The sequence below is a fragment of the Emydura macquarii genome, unplaced genomic scaffold, assembly GCF_026122565.2.
Source record: "Emydura macquarii macquarii isolate MOO-44397 ecotype Brisbane River unplaced genomic scaffold, CSIRO-AGI_Emac_v2 contig_1676, whole genome shotgun sequence".
Classification (NCBI taxonomy): domain Eukaryota; kingdom Metazoa; phylum Chordata; order Testudines; family Chelidae; genus Emydura; species Emydura macquarii.
This window is the reverse complement of record NW_027131813.1, coordinates 2,802,363-2,823,209: the sequence shown is the minus strand read 5'-3', so window position 1 is coordinate 2,823,209 and position 20,847 is coordinate 2,802,363. Positions and strand designations below refer to the sequence as shown.

The 20,847-nt window shown below is 46.3% G+C and overlaps 1 protein-coding gene across 2 annotated transcripts in view; it reads right to left on the bottom strand.

Annotated features, from left to right (window-relative positions):
• GATA4 (GATA binding protein 4) overlaps positions 1 to 17,505 on the bottom strand; it is a 46,227-nt gene extending 28,722 nt beyond the window's left edge. For both annotated transcript variants that reach the window (XM_067556176.1, XM_067556177.1), the window contains exons 1-2: positions 17,139 to 17,505; positions 12,862 to 13,784 (exon numbers count right to left, since the gene is read on the bottom strand). In XM_067556176.1, coding sequence (XP_067412277.1) covers positions 12,862 to 13,384 — 523 coding nt within the window. In that variant the 5' untranslated portion in view covers positions 13,385 to 13,784; positions 17,139 to 17,505. The remainder of the gene's footprint in view (positions 1 to 12,861; positions 13,785 to 17,138) is intronic.
• Positions 17,506 to 20,847: the final 3,342 nt, after the last annotated feature.

Here is a 20,847-nt window from a genome sequence, read left to right as displayed (position 1 = left end):
TGCGTACCGGGTTACACAGTCAGGGTATGTGCTGGGCGCAGCCTGGGGGAGGGGCGTGCAATGAAGGGATTTACAGCTCCTGGATCACTGGGCCACTTCATCACTGACCTCATCTCCAGAGCAGCCTAGAGCAGCCTCAGGGCTGTTCTAAACTCCGCCAGTTGCCAGTACCCCTGAGGGATCATCAGCAGGCACATGACCTCCACAGAGGGGGAACTGAGGCATAGAATGGCTAAGAGACTTGCCCAAGGCCAGACGGGGAGTCTGCAGCACAGCCAGGAAAGAAACCTAGACCTCCCGAGTCCCAGCACAGTGTCTTAACCACAAGCCCAAACGTCAGCTTTCTCAGTGTTTTCCCTCTGTATGGTCTGGGACTGAATCATCCTAAATGCCCCAATTCCATAAGCCAGGCGCCAGCTCCTCTGGACACTCGGGGCCAGGCATGGTCCACGCCAGACACAGCCCTGAGAGCAGAGCCCCTCCTGACACAGACAGGGGAAGGGGATGGAGGCAAAAGAAATGGTGGAGAGATCATGAAAGAGCTCAGACACTGTGGCGAGATGAGCACAGGATTAGTACCCAGCTAAGCAGGACGCTCCTACACCACCCTGGAAGTGTGTCCAAATTGCGAGTGTAGGGAGAAAAAGAAAGAAAGAAAGAAAGAAAGAAAGAAAGAAAGAAAGAAAGAAAGCAAACCACGGTCTGAAGTGAGAAGTATGGAGAGTAATGGCCAGGAAATGAGGGATTTCTAATGCTCTCTAGGGCTGTGTTCCTCTACCCATGAACAAGCCTGGACAAATTATTTGACGCTGGGAGCACCGAGTAAGTGCAATCGTTACGTCTTTGCAGGATCGGGGCCACAGTTAAACAACCTGTCAATATGTTTGGGTCCCACCAGTGATTTTGGTCCAGATCTGACTTGCTTCGCTCACGTGCATCGTCCCCGTGACGTTCTAATACTAATGATGAGATACACCAGCTGGCTGTCTAGTAAGTAACTGGAGCCTGAGCCTGCTTTCCCTGACGGTGCCTGGAGACACTGGGAGAAGGCCGGGTACTGCATGGAGACAGGGGTGCCTGTACCCAAAGGAGGAGTGGGGGGGTAATCACAGGGTTACTTGTTTACAGTAGCCAAAGGACTCTATATGCAACCTCATGCTGAATTCTAGAGGGAAGAGTGGAAGGAGTAAGGGTCATAGCAGGGGAGAGCGTAACGTGGGAAGTGGCACACAGGCCCGGCTCTCAGTTACTCTAGGGCCCCTTAATGCCACTCTGTCAAAGTAAAGGAGCCGCATAATGGGTGAAAACAGCCCCCCACCATCCCCACTGTGCTGAAGGCCTCCCTGGTTCTCACAGAGCTGCTACAAAGACTCCCAGCCTCGGTGCAGACAGATCCACACCAGCAGAGCTAGCGCGCCAAAAATAGCAGTGTGCACGGCTTGGGCAGCAGCTCGGGGTCTCGTGCCAACCCGGCCCCCTAGGTCCGAGTCCGGCTGGCGAGCCCGAGTCTGCACTGGAGCTGTAACATCCAGACTGCTATTTTTTGTGCACTTGCTCAAGCCCCACTAGCATGAGTCTGCTGCAGTGTAGACGTACCCAGAGAGTTAGAGCAGCCTCGGGGCTGCTCTAACTTATACTGGGAGCAAGGCAGGCCGCTGCACAGTCCCAGAATACAGGGAGTTCAAAGGCATTTTTAAAGCCACCTTCCCCTCTTCCCTCCGTCCCTGCCCAAGTACAGGAACTGAGTAACTAAGCCTCATGCCAGATATATTTCGAAGGGCCCTCAGTCATACAGATAACTGTGAATGGGGTCAGTGATAACATGCTAGGGGTCCCCCAACCCCTCAGCTCTATTGGCTCCATATGTCCCTTCCATTCCCCCCCCCCCCTGTTATTTACTTACCCCTCTCTCCAGGGCCCGAAATGGTTGGAGGGGAGTTACCAGTCCTCCCCCATGGAAGGAGCGCTAATCCAATCCCAGATTTGCAGCAGCCCTTTCCGCGAACACTGCAGGAGATGTCCAGTGGGTGGGGAGAGGCAATGAAACCACTGGTGGTTCCTTGAGAGCTGCAGGATTGTTCTGAACTTACTGAGCCTGATTCTGATTTCTGTTACCCTGCTGAATATCTTCAAAGGAAGGAATTCAGAAAACGTACACCCGGATAACTCAGGCCAGACGCTAACCTCTATATCTTTCTTTTCTCTAATTCTTTTCATCATCCCAATTATGCACAGTTTGTGCTTTTTGCCCCCTGCTCCCTGTTTACTGGATAACCGCTAATAATTCTCTTTTCTGGCCGTCTTTGTTGTTCTGAACGTTGGGTCACTCCACTGCATTGGGAAGGGGGTGGGGAAGAGAGCGAGAGAAAGAGATTTTCACAGTAACTGATTAAATATCTGAACAGGTCAATTCAGACCTTGACAAGCACCCAGCCGATAAACCCGCAGGTACCAAAACTTATCAGAGGAAATATAACTTGCCGTTTTTCTAACCCAATTGATTGGACTTTTATCTAAAATAACAGACATTATAAGATAGGCGAAAGCTCGAGATAAGGAACAAAATCGAGTAGTCTTGAATCAGATCGGATTGCAGGCAGGTTCAAACTCCCACACCTGCCCTCGCTGGATCAATGAAAGTTTCTTGGCATTGTCCTCACTGGTTTTGAAACGCTGCTCGAGCTGAGTGAACTTTGAGACTCCAGCGTTTATTCTGCGATTATAATTAACCTGCTCCCCAGGCACTATCGATTAGCCCTGAATGGAGGTGACAAAGTTTGACTGGATGTTTCAGAAATGGAAATGGGTGGGGGGGAGACTGAAAGAGAAGAGAGAGGAGTGTGATCCCCACTCCGGCAAAACACGCACTGACGCATTCAGCGGGGGGAGCTGACTGAGACCGGAGCATGAGACTGGGACTGCTCTGCTAACTGCCAAAGAGGAATGAAATGAATTTGACATTAATGTGGGGTCTTAATTCTGTGACTCAGAGAAAGCTTTAAGGCCAGATCCTCAGTTGCTATTCATCAGTGTAGCCACCCCTGGATCCTCCGCAGGTAGAAATCTTCATAGCTTCATGGGCAGGAGTTGCTCTAACTATAGGCAAATCAGGCAGCTGGCTACGGTGGCAGATTCTGCCCTCGGGCAGCAGGGCCAGATGGGCCAAACCTGAGTGACATTGCAGCCTCGTGTGCTTTGTCACACCTACTCACAATCAAATTTGGCCAGGCCGCCAGACTGGGCATCCGATGATCTTGAGCGGCCTCTGTCCATCGGATCCTCCTGTGGTGCAATAACTCCACCAGTGAGACTATCCTGAAAAGGGTGGAGCAAAGCCAGTCCACCGCATCTGGAGATCCAACCCGTATCTTTGAAAACACAAGCCAGTGCGAGGGCCGAATGCTGAACGCCAGGGCCAGACCCACAAAGAAGGATTCTTTAGCTGAGGTTAGTCCTGCGTTGAGCAGGGGGTTGGACTAGATGACCTCCTGAGGTCCCTTCCAACCCTATGATTCTATGAGTCTATGACTCTGCTCTATGCATCAGTTTGATGGAGGACACGCTCAGCACAAACCAACCTGGGTATCAGTGCGCTCAGGCTGCAGCAGCTGGCGTAGGACATAGAGAAGAAAGGTACCCCCATCTGGCCATGCTGCCCTCATGCAGGTCGGCACTGAGCAGCCCCAAAACATCCACAATACCTCCAGTGCAGAGGGAGCCTCCACCCAACAGCAGAGAGCTGGGGGCAGAACTGGTCTCCTTGCGTGGTGGAAACACAACATTTAGCACCTTACATGCCCCCTGGTCTCACGGTTTGGGGCTTGTTTCACAGAGTGTTTTTATACAGTGTCCAGCATTGCCAGCCCTGACCATTCAAAAATCATGAGATGGGCTTAAAAATCATGAGATTTTAAAAAATAATAATAATAAACATTGGGCTCTTTTTAATTTGCCTGTTGAGTTGAGAGGACTTAGGGCTCACATTTTCGAGCTTTCCTCCACAGCCAGGAGGGCTAGAAACTGACTATTATTTTTTCCCAATGAAAACTTGGAGAGTTTTCACACAATAACATGACTCCAGGAGCTTGGGCTTTCAGAAACAACACCAAATCTCACAAGAGTTGGAAATGCTGTGGGGAGGAAAACGAAGAGGCAGTCAAGGGGGAGATGCTGAGGAGCTGGAGATACGCAGAGACTGTTTTAGAAGGCAAGCGCTGCAGAAAGGAAGGGCTATGCCCTGGGAGTGAAAAGATTGATAGAAGATAACGATACTGACTCATTGCTTCCTTGCGCTCCCCCATTGGTCTGTCTGTCTGTCTTCATCTGTTGTCGCTTGTCTTGCACTTAGATGGTAAGCTCCTGGAGCCAGGGACCATCTTTTTGCTCTGTGTTTGTACAGCACCTAGCACTGTGGGATCCTGGACCATGACTGGGGTTCCTAGGTGCTACCTCAAAATAAATACTACTATCACTAATAATAATAGTTAATAATAAGACACATCAGAGAAGAGGTTTGTGCCAGACAAATGGAAGGGGGAGAAGAATGAGGTAAAAGAGCGATTGCTTCTCACGAGCAGTTGAATGATCTCTCCTAAAGTGCTTCAGGGTTTACATCAACCTCTAATTATTGGGGGTTAGGAGGAAAGATTCCCTGGGGGAAGGTTATTCCGTTGCATCATCCTCTGAAACATCTAGTACCGGCCACTGGTGGAGACAGGATATTGGACTCCAGCTCTGATCCTGTCTGGCCATTGCTATCTTCCTGTGTAAAGAGGGATCCTTAACTTTTCCTTTCTGTAAAAGATTTTCTAAAAAACAGACGTACTTTCCCACCCCCACAAAGAGTTACCCAGATCCACTTTGCTCCGATAAGGGGAGAGAACATCCTGATAGAATTTTGTTTATATGCCACCAAAAAAACAAAAACAAAACATCAAACACCTCTATGCTGCAACTGACAAACTTGGTGGCCCCTTGCTGGAAATTAACAAATGTTCCATTGACTTTAGTCTCAGAATTTGTGTGGGAATCTAAGTCAAGGGAATTTTAGGTCTCCTATTCATTTTTCAGTGGATTGTTCTCTTCTGCGTCCCAGTTCCTCACCACCACCATCACCACCACTATCTTTACTGTGAAAGTCTCTTATGTGGCCCTGATCCTACTTCTATTCCTGTCCATAGAAAACTTCACTTCGATTTCAATGGGAACAGGTTCATCTCAGAGCAAAGCTGGATAGATTTTCTTTTAACACAGACCTCTGCTAGACTTTTGTGAGTAGAGCAGGCCTATATGAATTAACACAGAACTATGCTGCAGGGTCAAACATCTTTAAAGACATCAGTGCAAATTTCTGCACAACGTGTCTCTCAGACACCGCCTAAAATATCACTTTAAAAACAAAGAGTTGTTACGTTCAGAAGACTGACATTTTCAAAGCTGGCTCAGGGCGCTGGATGCCCAGCTTTGAAAATCTCAGCCTAAATCTCTATTGGAGTGTGCTCCCATTAAAAGCCTTGGTGTCTGTGTTCTCTGCAGGAGGAATTCCAACACTGCCACATTGTATTTAAAAGAATAATAATAACAGAAAGAACCCCTGTTTCAAAAATATAAGATACAAAAGGTTCAGTAAAGCAGTTTTGTTTCAGGAATGTCTCCTCTAAAGGCCAGATCCTCCTAACACGGGTTACAAGTAATTCCCGCTGACTTCAGCGGACCAAATGAGTCCTTGAAATGCTGTTTCACTGCATGTAAATCCCGATTCGCTTTTGTTCCACTGCACTGAGCAGCCAAAATTTTCCACGATGTCACTGCACAAATGGAAGTTGCAATGCGGCTTCTAGTGGCGGCAGCACCAGGAATTTCCAGGGTATTTAATAGTAATTCGCCTATTTCTGAGAAGTCCGTGCTCGATCTAACCATTTTCAGCACCCATCTCTTCTTTTTTTTTTTTTTTTTTTATAAAAGATGCTAATTAAAAGTGATCGCAGATAATTATTTTTAATCTGTCATTTGAGGATGGACAAATTTACAGCTACCAGTGGCCACACTGACTTAGCATTCAATAAAGATTTGCTCACAGAAAGTGTAGTGTCAGTTTCATTATGCTGGGAATAACATGCTGAATGCTTAATGGCTTGTTGTCAGGCAGTTTAGTTCCAAAATGTATATTTTCTACATAAAAAAAACAGGCACAATCTATGATTAAATATTTTTTCATTATTTTTCTAAAAATGCCATCGTTTGAGATGCATGTTTTTGTATTAATGTCTTAAAATTCCACAATTTAAGTTGAATTTTATTTGTCATCCTTTTAAAAAAAATATGTCAATCACAACATTTTCTTTGTTCTTTAAGCAGGCAAAAGGCACTCACACTTCTCCTGCAAGACACTAACTGGGCGAAACTGACCTCCAGTAGCAAGTGAAACGGACTAGTCTAGCGGTACAGTGCTGTATTCTCAGTGCACCCCAGTCTCCAGCCGATTTCACTGTGTGCACAAGGAACATGGATCCCTAATTTTGTTTTTAAACAGGGTGAGGGATGGAAAAAACAAGCCCTGTCCCACACACACCCCTCAACCTTCCAGTGCCCAAACATAGTATGTAAAATGTCCAAAAACCCAAAATGAGGGACACAAAAAAATTATTCCTGGAGAACACTCACTGCGCTGTGAGCTTCTTTCCTTCAGTGCAACTACCATTCTAACCTCAGTGAAATAATCCTACGTTTCTCATAAAACAGTCTCAGCAATGAAACTGCAGAGGACACGAGATTTATGTGGAATGCAGGGAACTTTAGGATTAAACTAAGTGATGTCCCACAAAATGAATGATTGTCCCACTGTCCTATGCAGGCAAAGCTCTTCTTGAAGTCAGTGGGGATTCTGCTTGTCTGAAGACGGCAGGATTATTTCACCCTCCGCTCCCAATTCTGCAATCAGATGCAGTGCTCAGCACAGGTGCAGGGCTTTGTGCTAACAAATCCCATGGCTCGCATTGGAGCCTGTCAGGATTTTTATTTAATTTCTTCCATTTTAATAATGTATTAATTTAATGTATGTCATTTCTTCAGTTTGAAACATCTTTATTTATACTGTATCTAGCACAATGGGGTCCTAATCTGGACCAGGATCGGTGAATACTACCGTAATTATATTCTTCTTGTTCTTACAGAGAGTGACTTTTTTTAATGTCATTTTCATCTGAATTGGTGTCCCCTTAAAAAAGGTTCTTAATTTTACAGCGATCCACCTTTAAAATGTTTTGGCCACCACTAGAATAGAATGGTATCCATTCCAATGGCCAAACTGCGGAGCCCTTGCTACCTGTTGTTATTTAGCGTTGGTCTACACTTAAAACTGAAAACCTCACATCCCCTAGCTGTGATGGCAAAATCCCCAGTGCAGACGCAGCGAAGCCAGCAGAAGAGTTCTTCAGTTGGCATCGCTAACTTCATTCAAAGAGGCGGTATTCCTATTGTGACACGAAAACTCCTCCTGTTGGCGCACTAAGGGGCTATGCCGGTATAGTCTCTGTAGTGTAAACAGCTTTACTCTCGCGAGCTGCATTTGTATTGTAAGTACTCACCCACGTGCATTAGGGCTCAGCAACCTGGCCCCAAGTCAGCTAAATTACCTTTGTCCTAATGAAGATGCACCCAAAATGTTGGGAGATGAATGTCAAAGTAGCTGCATCTAACTATCTTTGAATGACTGAAGGGCTCACAAGTGCGAGGTCCGATCCTGCCGGCCTCGCTTGGACAAACGGGCCTGTTTATTTTGGGCAAAATCCTGGCCCCACTGCAGTCCCCTGGACTTCAACAGAGCCAGGATTCCCCCGTCATTGGGAGTGCACTAGGAATACAGGATCAGGACCTGATTATTTCCTCTGGTAAATGGCCTCCAACTAACAGTAGCTCATTCACAGGATTTTCCCCTCTTTTCCTAAAAAGACGGGGAAAAAAATGATCAAAATATGGACAGCTTTATGTCATGATGATCATTTTTTTAAAGGCCTCTCAATATGATTGTAACTAAAGTAATCAATAAAAAAGACGTATCTAGAGAGAGCTAATTTTATCTTTTAAATTAAGGTACTAGATTTAATGCACTTCATCCTTTATCTTAAGATTTTATTGGTTTACACAAACAACTGATTACAACTTATAATGCAATGTATGATATGTTCTGATGTAGTGGTTTTATGCAACGTTTTGCTCTTAATAAATAATAACAACAAATTCATTATTGACACTTGAAGTTTGTAAAAAAAAACACTGTTTGGGGGATTTTCGGGACAAAAGAATATTAATATATCTGAACCAAATCCTTCTCCCCCTTTGCCTACTTCTGTCCTTATTAGGCTTAGTCCATGGGTCCCCTGCACCAGTTTTACACCAGTGCAACTCCATTGAAGGCAATGCAGCCTCGCCAGCACTAAACTAGTACACCAGAGCAATGAAGCAGGCCCACTGACACCAGTGGGAGTTTGCGCTTTGATTTCAGTGGAACCAGGATTGTGGCCTGGAAGCACCTAACCAATTATTCACATAAGCAGTCGCAATGGGAGCTTGTCTGGGAGGGCTAGGGACGTGAGTGAGGGTTGCAGGACGGAGCTCTAATTTGGGAAAATGAGGGTTGGATACTGTATTATATACACAGCATAGATAAATGCATCTATAGATGCATAAGGGGCCCATGGAAATCAATGGGAGTTGAGGATGCTCCACACTTTTAAGGAGTAGCTTACAGGATCGGGGCCATAATGTATTTTAACTACATTTTCTTTTTCCACTCTCTGTATTGTAAATTAGTCGGTCAGTTTCCTCACACAGAGCTGGGGTTCCTAAAGCTCAGTCCCAACACAGCAGACACCTCTGTAGAAGGGATGTGGAATGGTATTGCACCACTGGACTTTCAGTGGCAGAAGATTGTAACAAATGCTGATGAGTCACATGGAAACCGCCCAGGGGATGCTGCAGGGCAAATATCTTAGCGTCCCTGCTGAAAAGCTTAGGATCTGGCTCAAAATCTCAAACAGCAGCAGCAGAGAAGACCTTTTCCTACAAAGCTGTGTTTCTGCTCAGGCCTTTGATCTTTCCAGATGCTGCTGCTGTGCTGAAAATCTGCCCTCTCAGACAAACTCCCTTCCCAGACTTTTGCTTTGGTTTGCAGTGAAAAGAACATAAATGTTCCCTCCAGTGGACAAATCGTGCCCAGATTTTGGCCCTGTAACACCTGAGTGCAATCAACGAGTCAAATTACCCCCACTGTTACACTGGAGCAACTCCATTGATTTCAAAGGAATTGCATCAGTGTAAATGAGAGGGAAAACTGGCTCCATAAGGATGTAGACGAGGATAAGGATTTGGCCCATGGTTCATATTTTTAAACAACCGTTGCACGGCACACTACATAGTTCTGAGACCTTCCAGGCTCGTTTCTCCCTTTCCCAACATGGATCTTAGACCTGAATCCTGTAGATGTCTCTCTCACTTTAAATGATGTGGATTCCTCCAATCCACAGCCCTTTCCCCAGCTCTGAGCTTGCAGGTCAGGAGACCTTGCTAATTTCGGAGTCTGCTGAGAAAAGAGCAGCAGCAGAAGCTCAAAAGGAGGAGACGGCCTTTTGGCTTTGACAGGGCTTTGAAAGCAGACTTAAAAGTGGGTTCTTTCACGCACCATCAAATCAGGAATTCATTAAAGTATCCTCAAACCAAAGGCTTGGATCAGGTTCATGGCCATGTTGGATGGGCCTGATTCTCCCTTTTTGGGCTATAAGAACACTCACTGCCATGAAAGCCGCTGGTATCCTGCAAGGGTGTGACTTAAGCACTTTGGGGTCATGTTGGGTAACATTTTCAAAAATGCCCATCCAACTAGGATCCTAAGCCACTCATTTTTACCCAGCCCGTCCTTGATTTTTTACCCCCAACTTCCCGTTGTTCGGCTTTAAAAATCAATGCTACAGTATAGGCTCCTTATGTTTGGTCTCACATTGTATCGTAATGTAATCAACTCTGATCCAGCTGCTCCCCTCCAAACCTGTAACAGCAATGATGTGCAAGTCTAAACTGCAGGATTAAGCCCATAGAGGGCTTGTGTTTCTTTTACTCTGTGGCACACTTGTGTCGCTTCTTGTTAATAAATCAATAATGTATTCATATTCCGCCAGCACCGAATGACCCAAACGAGGTTCGGGGCTCCATTGTGCTAGGCATTGTGAAAACCCAGAGCAGAACCCGGTCTTCTCTCTAAAGTCTATTATTGAATTGAATTGTCTGCATCTCATTCTTGTTATTATTTACAACTCAACATGGTTTTATCTCCTTCCACATGACATAAAGCTAGTTTTTCCCTCCGTATGTGCCTATCACACCGATGTCCTGCAATAATTTGGATTTTTTTCACCAGGACTTTCTACGTAGCTGTTCCCCTCTTGTAATGATTCTCCCTCTTTACTTGTTAACTGCCTTCCTACAACTTTTCCACATTTCATACCAACACCTAGAAAAGTACAGTCACTGCAAAGTATCCCCTTAGGTTAGAAAAGCCACCCAGCTGGAAATGATCCTTGTTACCATTTAAATACTAAGGGCTAAGTCCTGCAGGCAAAAACTCCCATGGAATCCAGTGGGAATTCATCTTGAGCAAAGATGCAGGTTTGCGCCCTAAATGATTGGATTGAGGGGTTATATTTAAAGCAATCATTGCTGAACTTCACATTTTAAATGTAATTTTAAATTTTCATACCCAGCTCTGATACATATTTTAAAGGGGGTTTTTTAACATAAAAAGTCACTTTTATTAACTACTTATTTTACTAGTTTTATTACTTGTTTTATTTTACTTATTTATTTACTTATTACTTTTACTTGTTTTATTTTACTTATTTTACTTGTTTGGGCCCTGATCCTGCAATCAGACCCTAGCAGACCCCCATGTAAACAGCGCCTTTGTGGCACTACATAGGCAAGGTGGTCTACTGGCACAGATAAATTTGTTGAATTGGGGCCTTGGTCTTGAACTTAAAATCATACCCAGCCGCACTTCCCTGTAGCATTTAATGTAAAGATCACTGATGGTTGGTTGGTGGGTTGGACAATATATTTGGTACTGTACAAAGGCACAAAAACCAATTCAACCATATATCCTAAGAGCTTAGAATCAAAGATTGTGACCTACAGACCCGAACAAGTATGGTGTTACTGCTCAGGATAGCCGGGATAGCCGCTTTGAAATCACTGGAACTACTCATGAACCTAGGCTCTGTGCTTTGTAGTAAGTAGTAAGGATTGGGTCCTGAAAGACAGATGCATAGAAGAAAGATGGGCTGGAAAATGCAGAGAGGGGAATAATTTAGAGAGGCTTCAGCTATTCTTTGGTTTGGTTTTGTTGTGGTATTTAAAATTATTATTGTCAATTCGCTGCTTGTGGGCACTGGGGAAGAAATGGTTGTTTTTTTCAGGAGCCGTCTAAAAGATTATCAAAATATTAGCGAAGAGATGTCTTTCTTGCCAATATTCAGCGACTCTTGGTTTTGCTGGACGTCTTGTCGTGCACATCTTAACAACACTGTCTGATAACACGCCAGGCTGCTGCAAACTTGGTCTTTAAAATAACAGCTGGCAATTTTTAAACCCCTTTGTATCGGTAACAAAAAGCTCAAAGAGTTTGAGTTGTCCAGTCCCTGAGCAATAACTACCTTTATCTGTGCAAAGTTTTTTAAAATCGTAATACCGCATTGTACAAATTCACACTCCACGAAGAAGAAAAATTGTGCTAAACACGATTATCTACAGGCACATTGTGCATGGATTCAAATCATTTTCCTAGTGCTGTGTTTTATTTTTAAACTGCACCACTCGAGCAAAACTCTCAGCTGAGGCTAAACCAAATAGGGAGGTAGAGAGAACATGGAGAGCAAACAGGATTTAGAGATGATAAGTTTGTGATAATGCAGACAACTCACTTATTTCCCAGTATCTCCCCAAAATAAAATAAAGATGCTACATTCTTCGCCTTTAGGCCAATTTTTAAAAACCTGTGCGCTTTACCTTACACCAGCCTTTAGGCTCCTACAGAAAAGTGATCAGGCCTCGCCAAGGTTTTCAAACGCTGGGGCCTAAAGTTAGTCTCCTAAATCTACATTAGGCACCTAAATAAGTGGTCTCCCTTTCAAAAGCCCTCAGTACCCAGCAGCTCACATACAAGCCAATGGAAGCCAGCTGGGTGCTCATCACCTTCCACTTACTTAGCAGAGTAAACATGAATCCAGCTACTCTTTTTGTCCTCCCCGGCCTCCTCTTCCTTCAATGGGCCCTCTCCTTCCACTTTTCTTTCCCTTCAGCTTATCCCCTAACTCTCCCTCTACCCCACTAAAAAAAAAAAAAATCACTAGCCTGGATATTGTTCACTCTGCTTGCGACCCATTCCCCCTGCACTCTGCCTCTGTCTTGTCTATTTAGCCACTCTCCAGGGCAGGCGCGCCCTTTCCCACTGGGGATGTACAGCACCTAGCACAACAGGGCCTAAGTTGCTCTGAGCGAGTCCCTAGGCGCTGCCCCCCATAACCAGGACTCAGAAGAAGAATGAACAACAACTGGAGGCACCCACGCCTGACAGCGTTGGCCGCCGGCTCCCCTTCTTTTAGCCAGCAGCTCCCCATTAAAACCTTCCCCCCAAATCGGCAGGAGACTTTGCAAGGCGTCTCCATCCCTCCCCTAGTTCAGACAGAGCCGGGCACGGGCCGGCCAGGGAAGGGCAGGACCAGGAGATGTGGCCCGGCCAGGGCGCCCCTTTTACCCCCGGCTCCCCCCCCCCTGGATCTAGCCGGGTGCCTGCTCCCGGAGCGAGCCACTTACCGAGGTTGGCGTGGCGGGGGCCCCCCGCGCCGCCCCGGCTGGGCAGGTGGTGCAGCCCCGGGCTGTCGAAGGGCGAGGCGCTCCAGGCGCTGCCCATCTCCGGGCTCACGTAGGCGGGGTAGGGGCCGGAGTAGGAGGCGCCGAAGCCCCGGCCGTACTGCTCCGGCCCGTTGGCCGAGAGGCTGAGCGGGCTGCTGTAGGGGGCGGCCTCCCGGCCGGGGGTGCCGGCGAAGGAGAAGCGGGGCGAGACGGGCGGGTGGGAGGCGGCCGGGTTGTAGGCGGCGGCGGCCGGGGGCTCGGCGCCCGGCTGGGTCCAGATGGAGTGGCTGGCGGCCGGGCTGGCCTGCTGGGAGGAGCCGCCGCTCTGCAGGTAGGGCAGGCTGGGCAGCATGGAGCTCACCCGGCTGCTGGGCACGTAGACCGGGGAGGAGGCAGCCGCCGCCGCCGCCCCGTGCATGAAGCCCGCGGGCCCCTCGTAGGCTGGGGGGCCGTGGCTGGCGGCCATGGCCAGGCTCTGGTACATCTCGGCACCGGGGGGGGGCGCCCCCCAACCAAGGCCGGGCCCCCAAACAATCCTGGGCAGGGGGCAGGTCACAAAGTTCTCTCCAGTTTAACTGCGCAGTGCCGGGGGATCGCCGCCCTGCCCAAGGACCCAGCCGTCCTCAATCCGCGCCAGTACAGCCCGGCCCTCCGGGGGGGGGGCCGCGATCCAGGCCGGTCTGCGCCCCCAAACAGGCAGGGACGGGAGCGGTCTGTCTGTCTGTCCGTCCGTCCGTCCGTCCTGAGCCGGGTCTAGCGTGGTCAGCGTCGTCTTCTCCCTGTCCCGGGCTCCATCCAGCCGAGCCAAACCAAGCCTGGGGCTGGGAAGTTTAAACCCGGGAGTCTCCTCCCCTCTCCGGCGGCTCGGCGGCTCACACCCACACCTAGCAGGGAGAAAGCACAGGGTGGAAGAGGCTGGTTAGGAGGGGGAGAGGGGGGCCCACATGCCCGGCAGGATCCCTGCCCTGCGTGGAGCCGGCGGAGATAAGGGGGTTAGAGAGAGCCGGGGGCGGAGGGGGGTCATTAAGGGAAGGTGAGAGACGTTCACATTCCCCCAGGCTCCTCCAGGAGCCCCTGGAGGAAAACCTTTGTCCTCAGGTACAACTGAGCCTATTGTGTTGTTAATGTACCAGAGCCCGGGGTTTGATCTGAAATCACATCAGGGCTGATTGCAGGCGACCACGAGTCTGAAGCTGTAAAGGGTGAAATTAAATTAAGCATACAATTGAGAGGATCACACAGAGATAAAGAGACATGCACACACACGGAGACAGACACATACACACACAGATATACACATAGTCGCAGAGATAGAGAGACACATGCACACACAGGGAGATAGACACATGCACACACACAGATACACACACATACAGTCAGAGAGATAGCCACATGCACACACAGATACACACACAGTCACAGAGATAGACACGCACACACACAGATATACACACAGCCACAGAGATAGACACACGCGCACACACAGATACACACATACAGCCACAGAGATAGACACACGCGCACACACAGATACACACACATACAGCCACAGAGATAGACATGCACACACACACACACAGATACACATACACACACAAACAGGGACACACCTATACCGAGACACACATACACACATACAGAGACACACGCACACACACATGCATCCACAGAATACACATACCAGACAGACATACACAGACACGTGCACACACAGACATCTTTACATATATGTGCAGACGTACATTCACACAGACTAACACACATGCACACACAGATATTCACATAGACAGACACACACAGAGGGACGTACACAAGCAGCACAACACACACACGCGCGCACATACACAGACACATGCAGGAACACACACACACACACAACAAGCAAATGGTCCGTGCTGGTTTCCAAGTTCATCGGCTGTTAAACAAAAAAAAAAGTCGTTTTCCTTACTGACACCACAACATCTCTGCTAAAGCCTCGCTGAATAGGAAGCGCTGCAGAATAAGGAGAAAAAACTATCGCGATTTAAAGCAAACGTCTCTTTCTCCCTTTGTTTCTTCCTTTTAAAATTTTCTTTATTTTGTATTTATTCCAAGGCGTGGACTAGAAAAGGGCCCGATCCTCAGGCAAAAAACTGCCAGTCAGGTTCTTTGGGGGATTTTATCTGAGATCTGTAAAAATGATTTCTAACGAATAAAGGAAAGCCAAGATTTCCCATAGCCTTGACTAGGCTTTGGCTCCGGCCGGGAGATTTGACGACCCAAATCGGCTGGGAGTTCTGCTTAGGGATGGCTCGAAAGAAATATATTTGAATCGTTTTGTGTCTGGAGAGCCCGAGTCATTGCAGAGATCTCCAGCCCTCGAGCAAACTCAGGCTATTTTGCCTCAACTCACCCCTTCGGATACTGAAGCAAAAATAAAATAAAATAAAATGAAATGAAAACTTAACAACAGCATTGCTTTGGTTCAGAGAAGGGCCTGAGTTACAGAGGTTGTGATCTCTATGAGCAAAACAGAGTTTCAAAAATAATTCTCTGCACCGCCAGAAAGCCATGGAGCTGGCCTTTATACTCCAGCCTCATTTACAGTAATTAAAGTAATTGATCACTTTTAGTAAGCATATTAATTCTTCTGCTGCTAAAGACAGATTTGTTGAGAATTGGATTGCATGCAATGGAATACATATATTGGATCGCTACCGGTTCCTATTTCAAATATTTGGCGAAAATGTGACGGGGTTGTTGGGTTTTTTTTAAGTACCATCCTATTATGAAAAAAAATAATTTGGAGAAAATCATCCCCGATGGCTGATATTTCTGCAGATGAATTCCGAAGAACACAAACCGCAGAGATGTCTTTCATGAAGTTCCTAATATTCTTTGAATCCTTATTCTCGTGAGAACTTGGAAAATTGGTGAACTTGTTTGGCCTTTACAAATACACAATCAAAAATAGTTAATGTTTTGGGGGAGGGGGTGTCGATAAATACATTTAAAGCATATGGAAAAATACATTCGATTGCATACATTCATCCATTCGAAGCGTATGAAAAGTAATGAATTCTGGCCCCATTTTTATTATAGACAGTAAAAAGAAACTGAATTAGATATTGGGTTTGGTTTTTTTGTTTGTTTTTTTGTTTTGTTTTTTTGGGGGTTTTTTTTCATATGTTATTAATTATTTGAAACACAGTTTAAAAGAAGATCAAGAATTCGTTTTGGAGACAAAGTCTGGTGGTAAAATTAAGCAGTGCCGTTTATTCTTTGTGTGATCTGGTTTCGGATCTAATTATATAAAAATGGTCGATATTTTTCTAGAATTCACTTTAACCTCTGGTGGTGTCATTTATTTCTGAGTGTGATTAAAGCGATAGGAGACAGGCACACAGAATATCAGAAAAGGCTGAGAGTTCGCTAATCTAAATAGAAAGTGAAATATTCGTAAAGAGATTGCAGAGTGTATCCAAAAGAATAATAAAGTGATATGTCTGGGGCTGGTGTCTCCTGGCTTTCTTACTCTTGCTGAGGTTCTGGAGAATACACCACACGCTGAAAGGGCTACAAATTGATTTAGAGAAAGGGGAACAAACAGAGATGATGTAAATTTGACAAACAAGGTCACTAACCCCCCTCCCCAACTACTCCCTGTACCTCACAAGTAGTGAATTTCCACCCAAAAGAGATAAGTGCAAGATAAGGGCAGATAACCAGCAAGACAGAGAGAGACAAGGAAGATGAAACGGGATGGCCCAAGTTTAACATGCAGGAGAGCCTCATTTTGGGGGGGAATGGTAAGGATGGGGAATGGAGGTGGAGAACGGCGGCTTGTCAAAATGTCCAACCGCAGTCGGCCTTAATCCAGATCTTTCAAACCCAGGGGGGTCTGTTCCCTCCCCAGTGTCAGAAACCAACAAGGCGGGGGGGGGGGGGGACCCATCTCTGGGCTTTGACAGGTTCCGTGGCACGGCCAAAGAGGCAGGGGCAGAAATGGATCCAGGGCAGGAAAAAAAGAGCGCAAGGAAGGGAGCGATTTTCATCCCCTTTGCAATCGTTTGACAGACGCAGCCGAGGTTTAGAGAAAGGGGAGCGGTCTGGATTTACACACACGCGCGGTTTGGGGCACACCGGGAGTCGGAGAGGCGATCGCGGCGTCTCTGGGTCCCTGTAGCTACAGGAGCAAGCAGATCCGACATTTTCCCCGGGACACATCCCGTCTAGGTAACAGGAGACGCTCGACTCACCTTCGGGGATGTTGGAGGGACCGGATCCCCACTGGGGCTCGCTCGACCTGCGCGCCTGGGAGCCTGGCCCGGCGGCCCCGGGGCTTGGCTCTTCAGGTCGATGGGACCCACTGGGAGATGGGTCTTTCCCCCTCCCCCTGCTGGCTGAGAAGCCCGGCGCTGCCCTGCCGCCTGCTTTCCCTTGCTCTCTCTTTCCCCCTTTCTCCACTCTTCTCCTCTCCCACTTGGTGACTGGTTTCCCCACGTCACGTGGCGGGGAGGCAATATCTGTTGCACCATCAGCCGGCGCCAGGCTTCATTCCTGTTTAAAAAAAAAAAACAACAAACCCACCGCAGCCAAAGTCCAGCAGCTGCAGCAGCAGCAGTAGTCTCCCTGCCTGGCAGCTCCAGGCAGCAGGGGGAGGGGTTTTCAGCTGGAGCCAGTTTATTATGATGCCCCCCCCCCACCGCCCATCCCACCTAAAGGCAGATCTGATCCTGCCTGCAGCTTCCAGGAGTTGCCCTCTGTGGAGACCTGCTTTGTGCTGGCTCACCACCACCCTTTGGAACATGGGGCTCAGGGTGCGGCCTGGTATTAGAAGGACCTCAGCCAGGGCAGAGGGGGGGTCAAGGATCCAGACACCAGATTTGGGGCCAGGGTTCTGGGAAATGGGGAGAAGAGGGCAGGAAAACACCGACCCTTCCCCCCTTTTCCCTCCTGTATAAATTTCCCCTTTTCGCACAGACACTGCTCCTTTCATTTGCTCATGGAGTCTGGGGTTTATTCCACTTTCCCCTGGCATTTACAGTCCTAGGGCCCTGGTTCAAAAGCTATTGAAGTCAGATTCCCATTGGTCCCAGTGGTCTTCCCATCAGGCCCCTAGAGAAGAGAAGGTTTCCCTTTAGGACCAGTAAATAAATACATTAACCCAAGGGGAGATATTTCCAGAGGGTGACATTTCTAGGAGCAACTGCAGGGTTGTTTCCAAATCTAAAGAAGACTTGGGGGCAGCATGCTAGCTGGGTCCACCTCCCTTCTGTTAACTGCTCTCCAAATAAAACTTTTCCCCTGGCTAATTCATGTCTCCAGGCCCCCCTATGTGAAAAACACCCAGCCCTACATGCACCCGGTGCACCTATGAAAGGGATGTGTGGCTACATGTCAGTCTCTCAGGCAGGTCTAAAGGTTAATAGGGCAATCATAGAGCAATATCGTTACATAAAAATAACCATCTATTACCATGTAGCCTTCGGATTCAGATAACAGCAACCAGAGAGCCTGGCTCAAGTGGGCCTCCACGCCGTAGCATTTTATCATTTCAAATGACTGATTTCCAATACATGAGAGCGTTGCTATTTGAAAACCGATACAGAGGCTACACAAGACTATGTCTATATCGGTGATGCAGGGAATTCCACAGGCCCTTGCATATCTGTGCAGATCTCACATTCCTTTTCTGCTAAAAACAAAACCATCCCAGTCCAGCAAGACATCCGATGGCCACTCTAGGCGGTTATAATAAACCAGCAGCACAGAATATCCCGTTCCCTTTGCGGAGAAGGCTGGGGAGGTTTTCTTTTTTCAGAGGAGGTTTATCATTCGCCCAATGCGTGACATCTCTTTAAGAGAAACAGGTCGGACTGAGAAATGGTCGCGGCGTGGGAAGGGGCAGCCGAAGAGCTGAACCAGAGCGTCCAGCGGTTGGATGGAATTAAAGCACAAGAAAAGACATTTTGATGTGGGGAGAAGGTAGTAAACGGTGCAAGTCGCTGGTCTTATTTTCGAGCTCGTCGAGGTAATTGACTAGATCGGAGCAAACAGCTTCCGTGCGCCCCTGGCTTGGCTTCTAACCACCGCACAACTAACAAAGCAGGAAGTTTAGACTTCTTCGCTGCTGCTTTTCTTTTCTTTCTTTCTTTCTTTCTTTCTTTCTTTCTTTCTTTCTTTCTTTCTTTCTGTCAAATGCAGCCCGGTTTTTTCTCATGTTCTTCATTAACTTTGTAATTTTGACGAAGTGCAAATGTCTTTCTATTTTTTTCCCCCTTTAAAAAGAAAAAACGCTCCAGCCTGTCTGATTTACAGCGCGGGGTGCTTTTTAGAAATCAAATCTGGTGTCTAAAGCGTGGAGAACATAGGCTGGGTAGATCTCAGCTCTTCCTCTCCGACGGAGCCGGGAACTGGTTCCTAAATTGCAAAACGAAACAACACACACAGGCACGATGTTTTAAAACGTTCTGGTGACATTTAATAACGGGTGTCATTGCTCAGTACCTGTCTTATTTGAACGCTAAGGAAAATAAACCCCTGGCGCAGCTACACCACGACGGCGCTTTCTAAAAATCCAAGAACCACAAACAAATCCATCGCCCCGAAACGGATTCAATTCCAAAGAAAGGCGCAAAGAAATTGTGATTTAAAAAAAAAAAAAAGTCCCAGCGCATTTCAGATTCGAACTAGAAATCTCACTCGGGGGGCATTGGTAACCTTCTCCTTTACAACAGAAAACTGGCGACAGGGAGCCAACAGGAGCCAGCTCCGCACTCGGAGATCCTTCGGCCAGGGGGTTCATCTGTGATTTTGTTGGTTTAGTTGAAAACTAAAGAGCGTTTTGGTGACATCCAGGTCCATTTTAACCGCGCCACCAGCGGCTATTGAAAACATTGATTAGATTGGCTAGTTTGCTGCTTTCTGTGGGTAATAAATAATTTCTTAAGGTTGCACATGGCAAAAAGTGTATGATCCGTTTACATACATAATCTTCGGATTTACAGGTACACATTTAAGGAATTATTTCTAATCCACAAAATGAGTATCTGTATCTATATATCTAAATCTGTATAATCTATACTCTACAATACTTTATATCTAGATATCAAATATACTATTATACTATAGTATATATATATATATGTAGTATGCATATATACTATAATAATATATACTATATATATACTATACTATAATATATATTATAGTATATATATATAGTATATATATATATATATATACTATAGTATTATACACTATATATATATATAATACTATAATATATACTATAGTATATATATATATAGTATGTAATTATATAATAATATAATATATTATAGATACACCGACATGCATAGAATAAAATTATGCACACACACAGACACATAATATATAAATATATGTATATACACTTGTATATGTGGGTGTACATATATATATATACACACAATATCTATGATCGTGTGTGTATATAAATCATATATAAATATACACAATATTTATACTATACACCATGCATATATAATATAGTGTACATATATATACACATCCACGCAAACGTTATCCACACTGTGTATGTGTGTGTCAAATATTTCTGTGCCTATTTCTTTAAGCAGTTGTGTATCCAGATGTAATAGATTTCTAAAGAAGACGTATTTGCCTTTTCAGTGTATTTTTCCCCTGCTCTCAGAAACCCGAGCGAGTGTTTTCTTTCTTCCCAGTCTGAATGGGACGTGAGCCTATGAAGGCTGATTGAAATTCTGTTTAATACCAATGCGTTCTTTTTTAAACAAACGAGTTGGCTGTGGTTGCCAGGAGTAGGGGAAATTTCAAGGACCTGTCTGCGTTCGGTTTATCTCCCGACTTGTTCCAGGACTTTGACAATCTGTCCGCTGCGTGCTCGGGAGTATTTCAAGAATAATAACACAAATAAATGTTACAGGCTTTGTGTGCGCGGTTGGA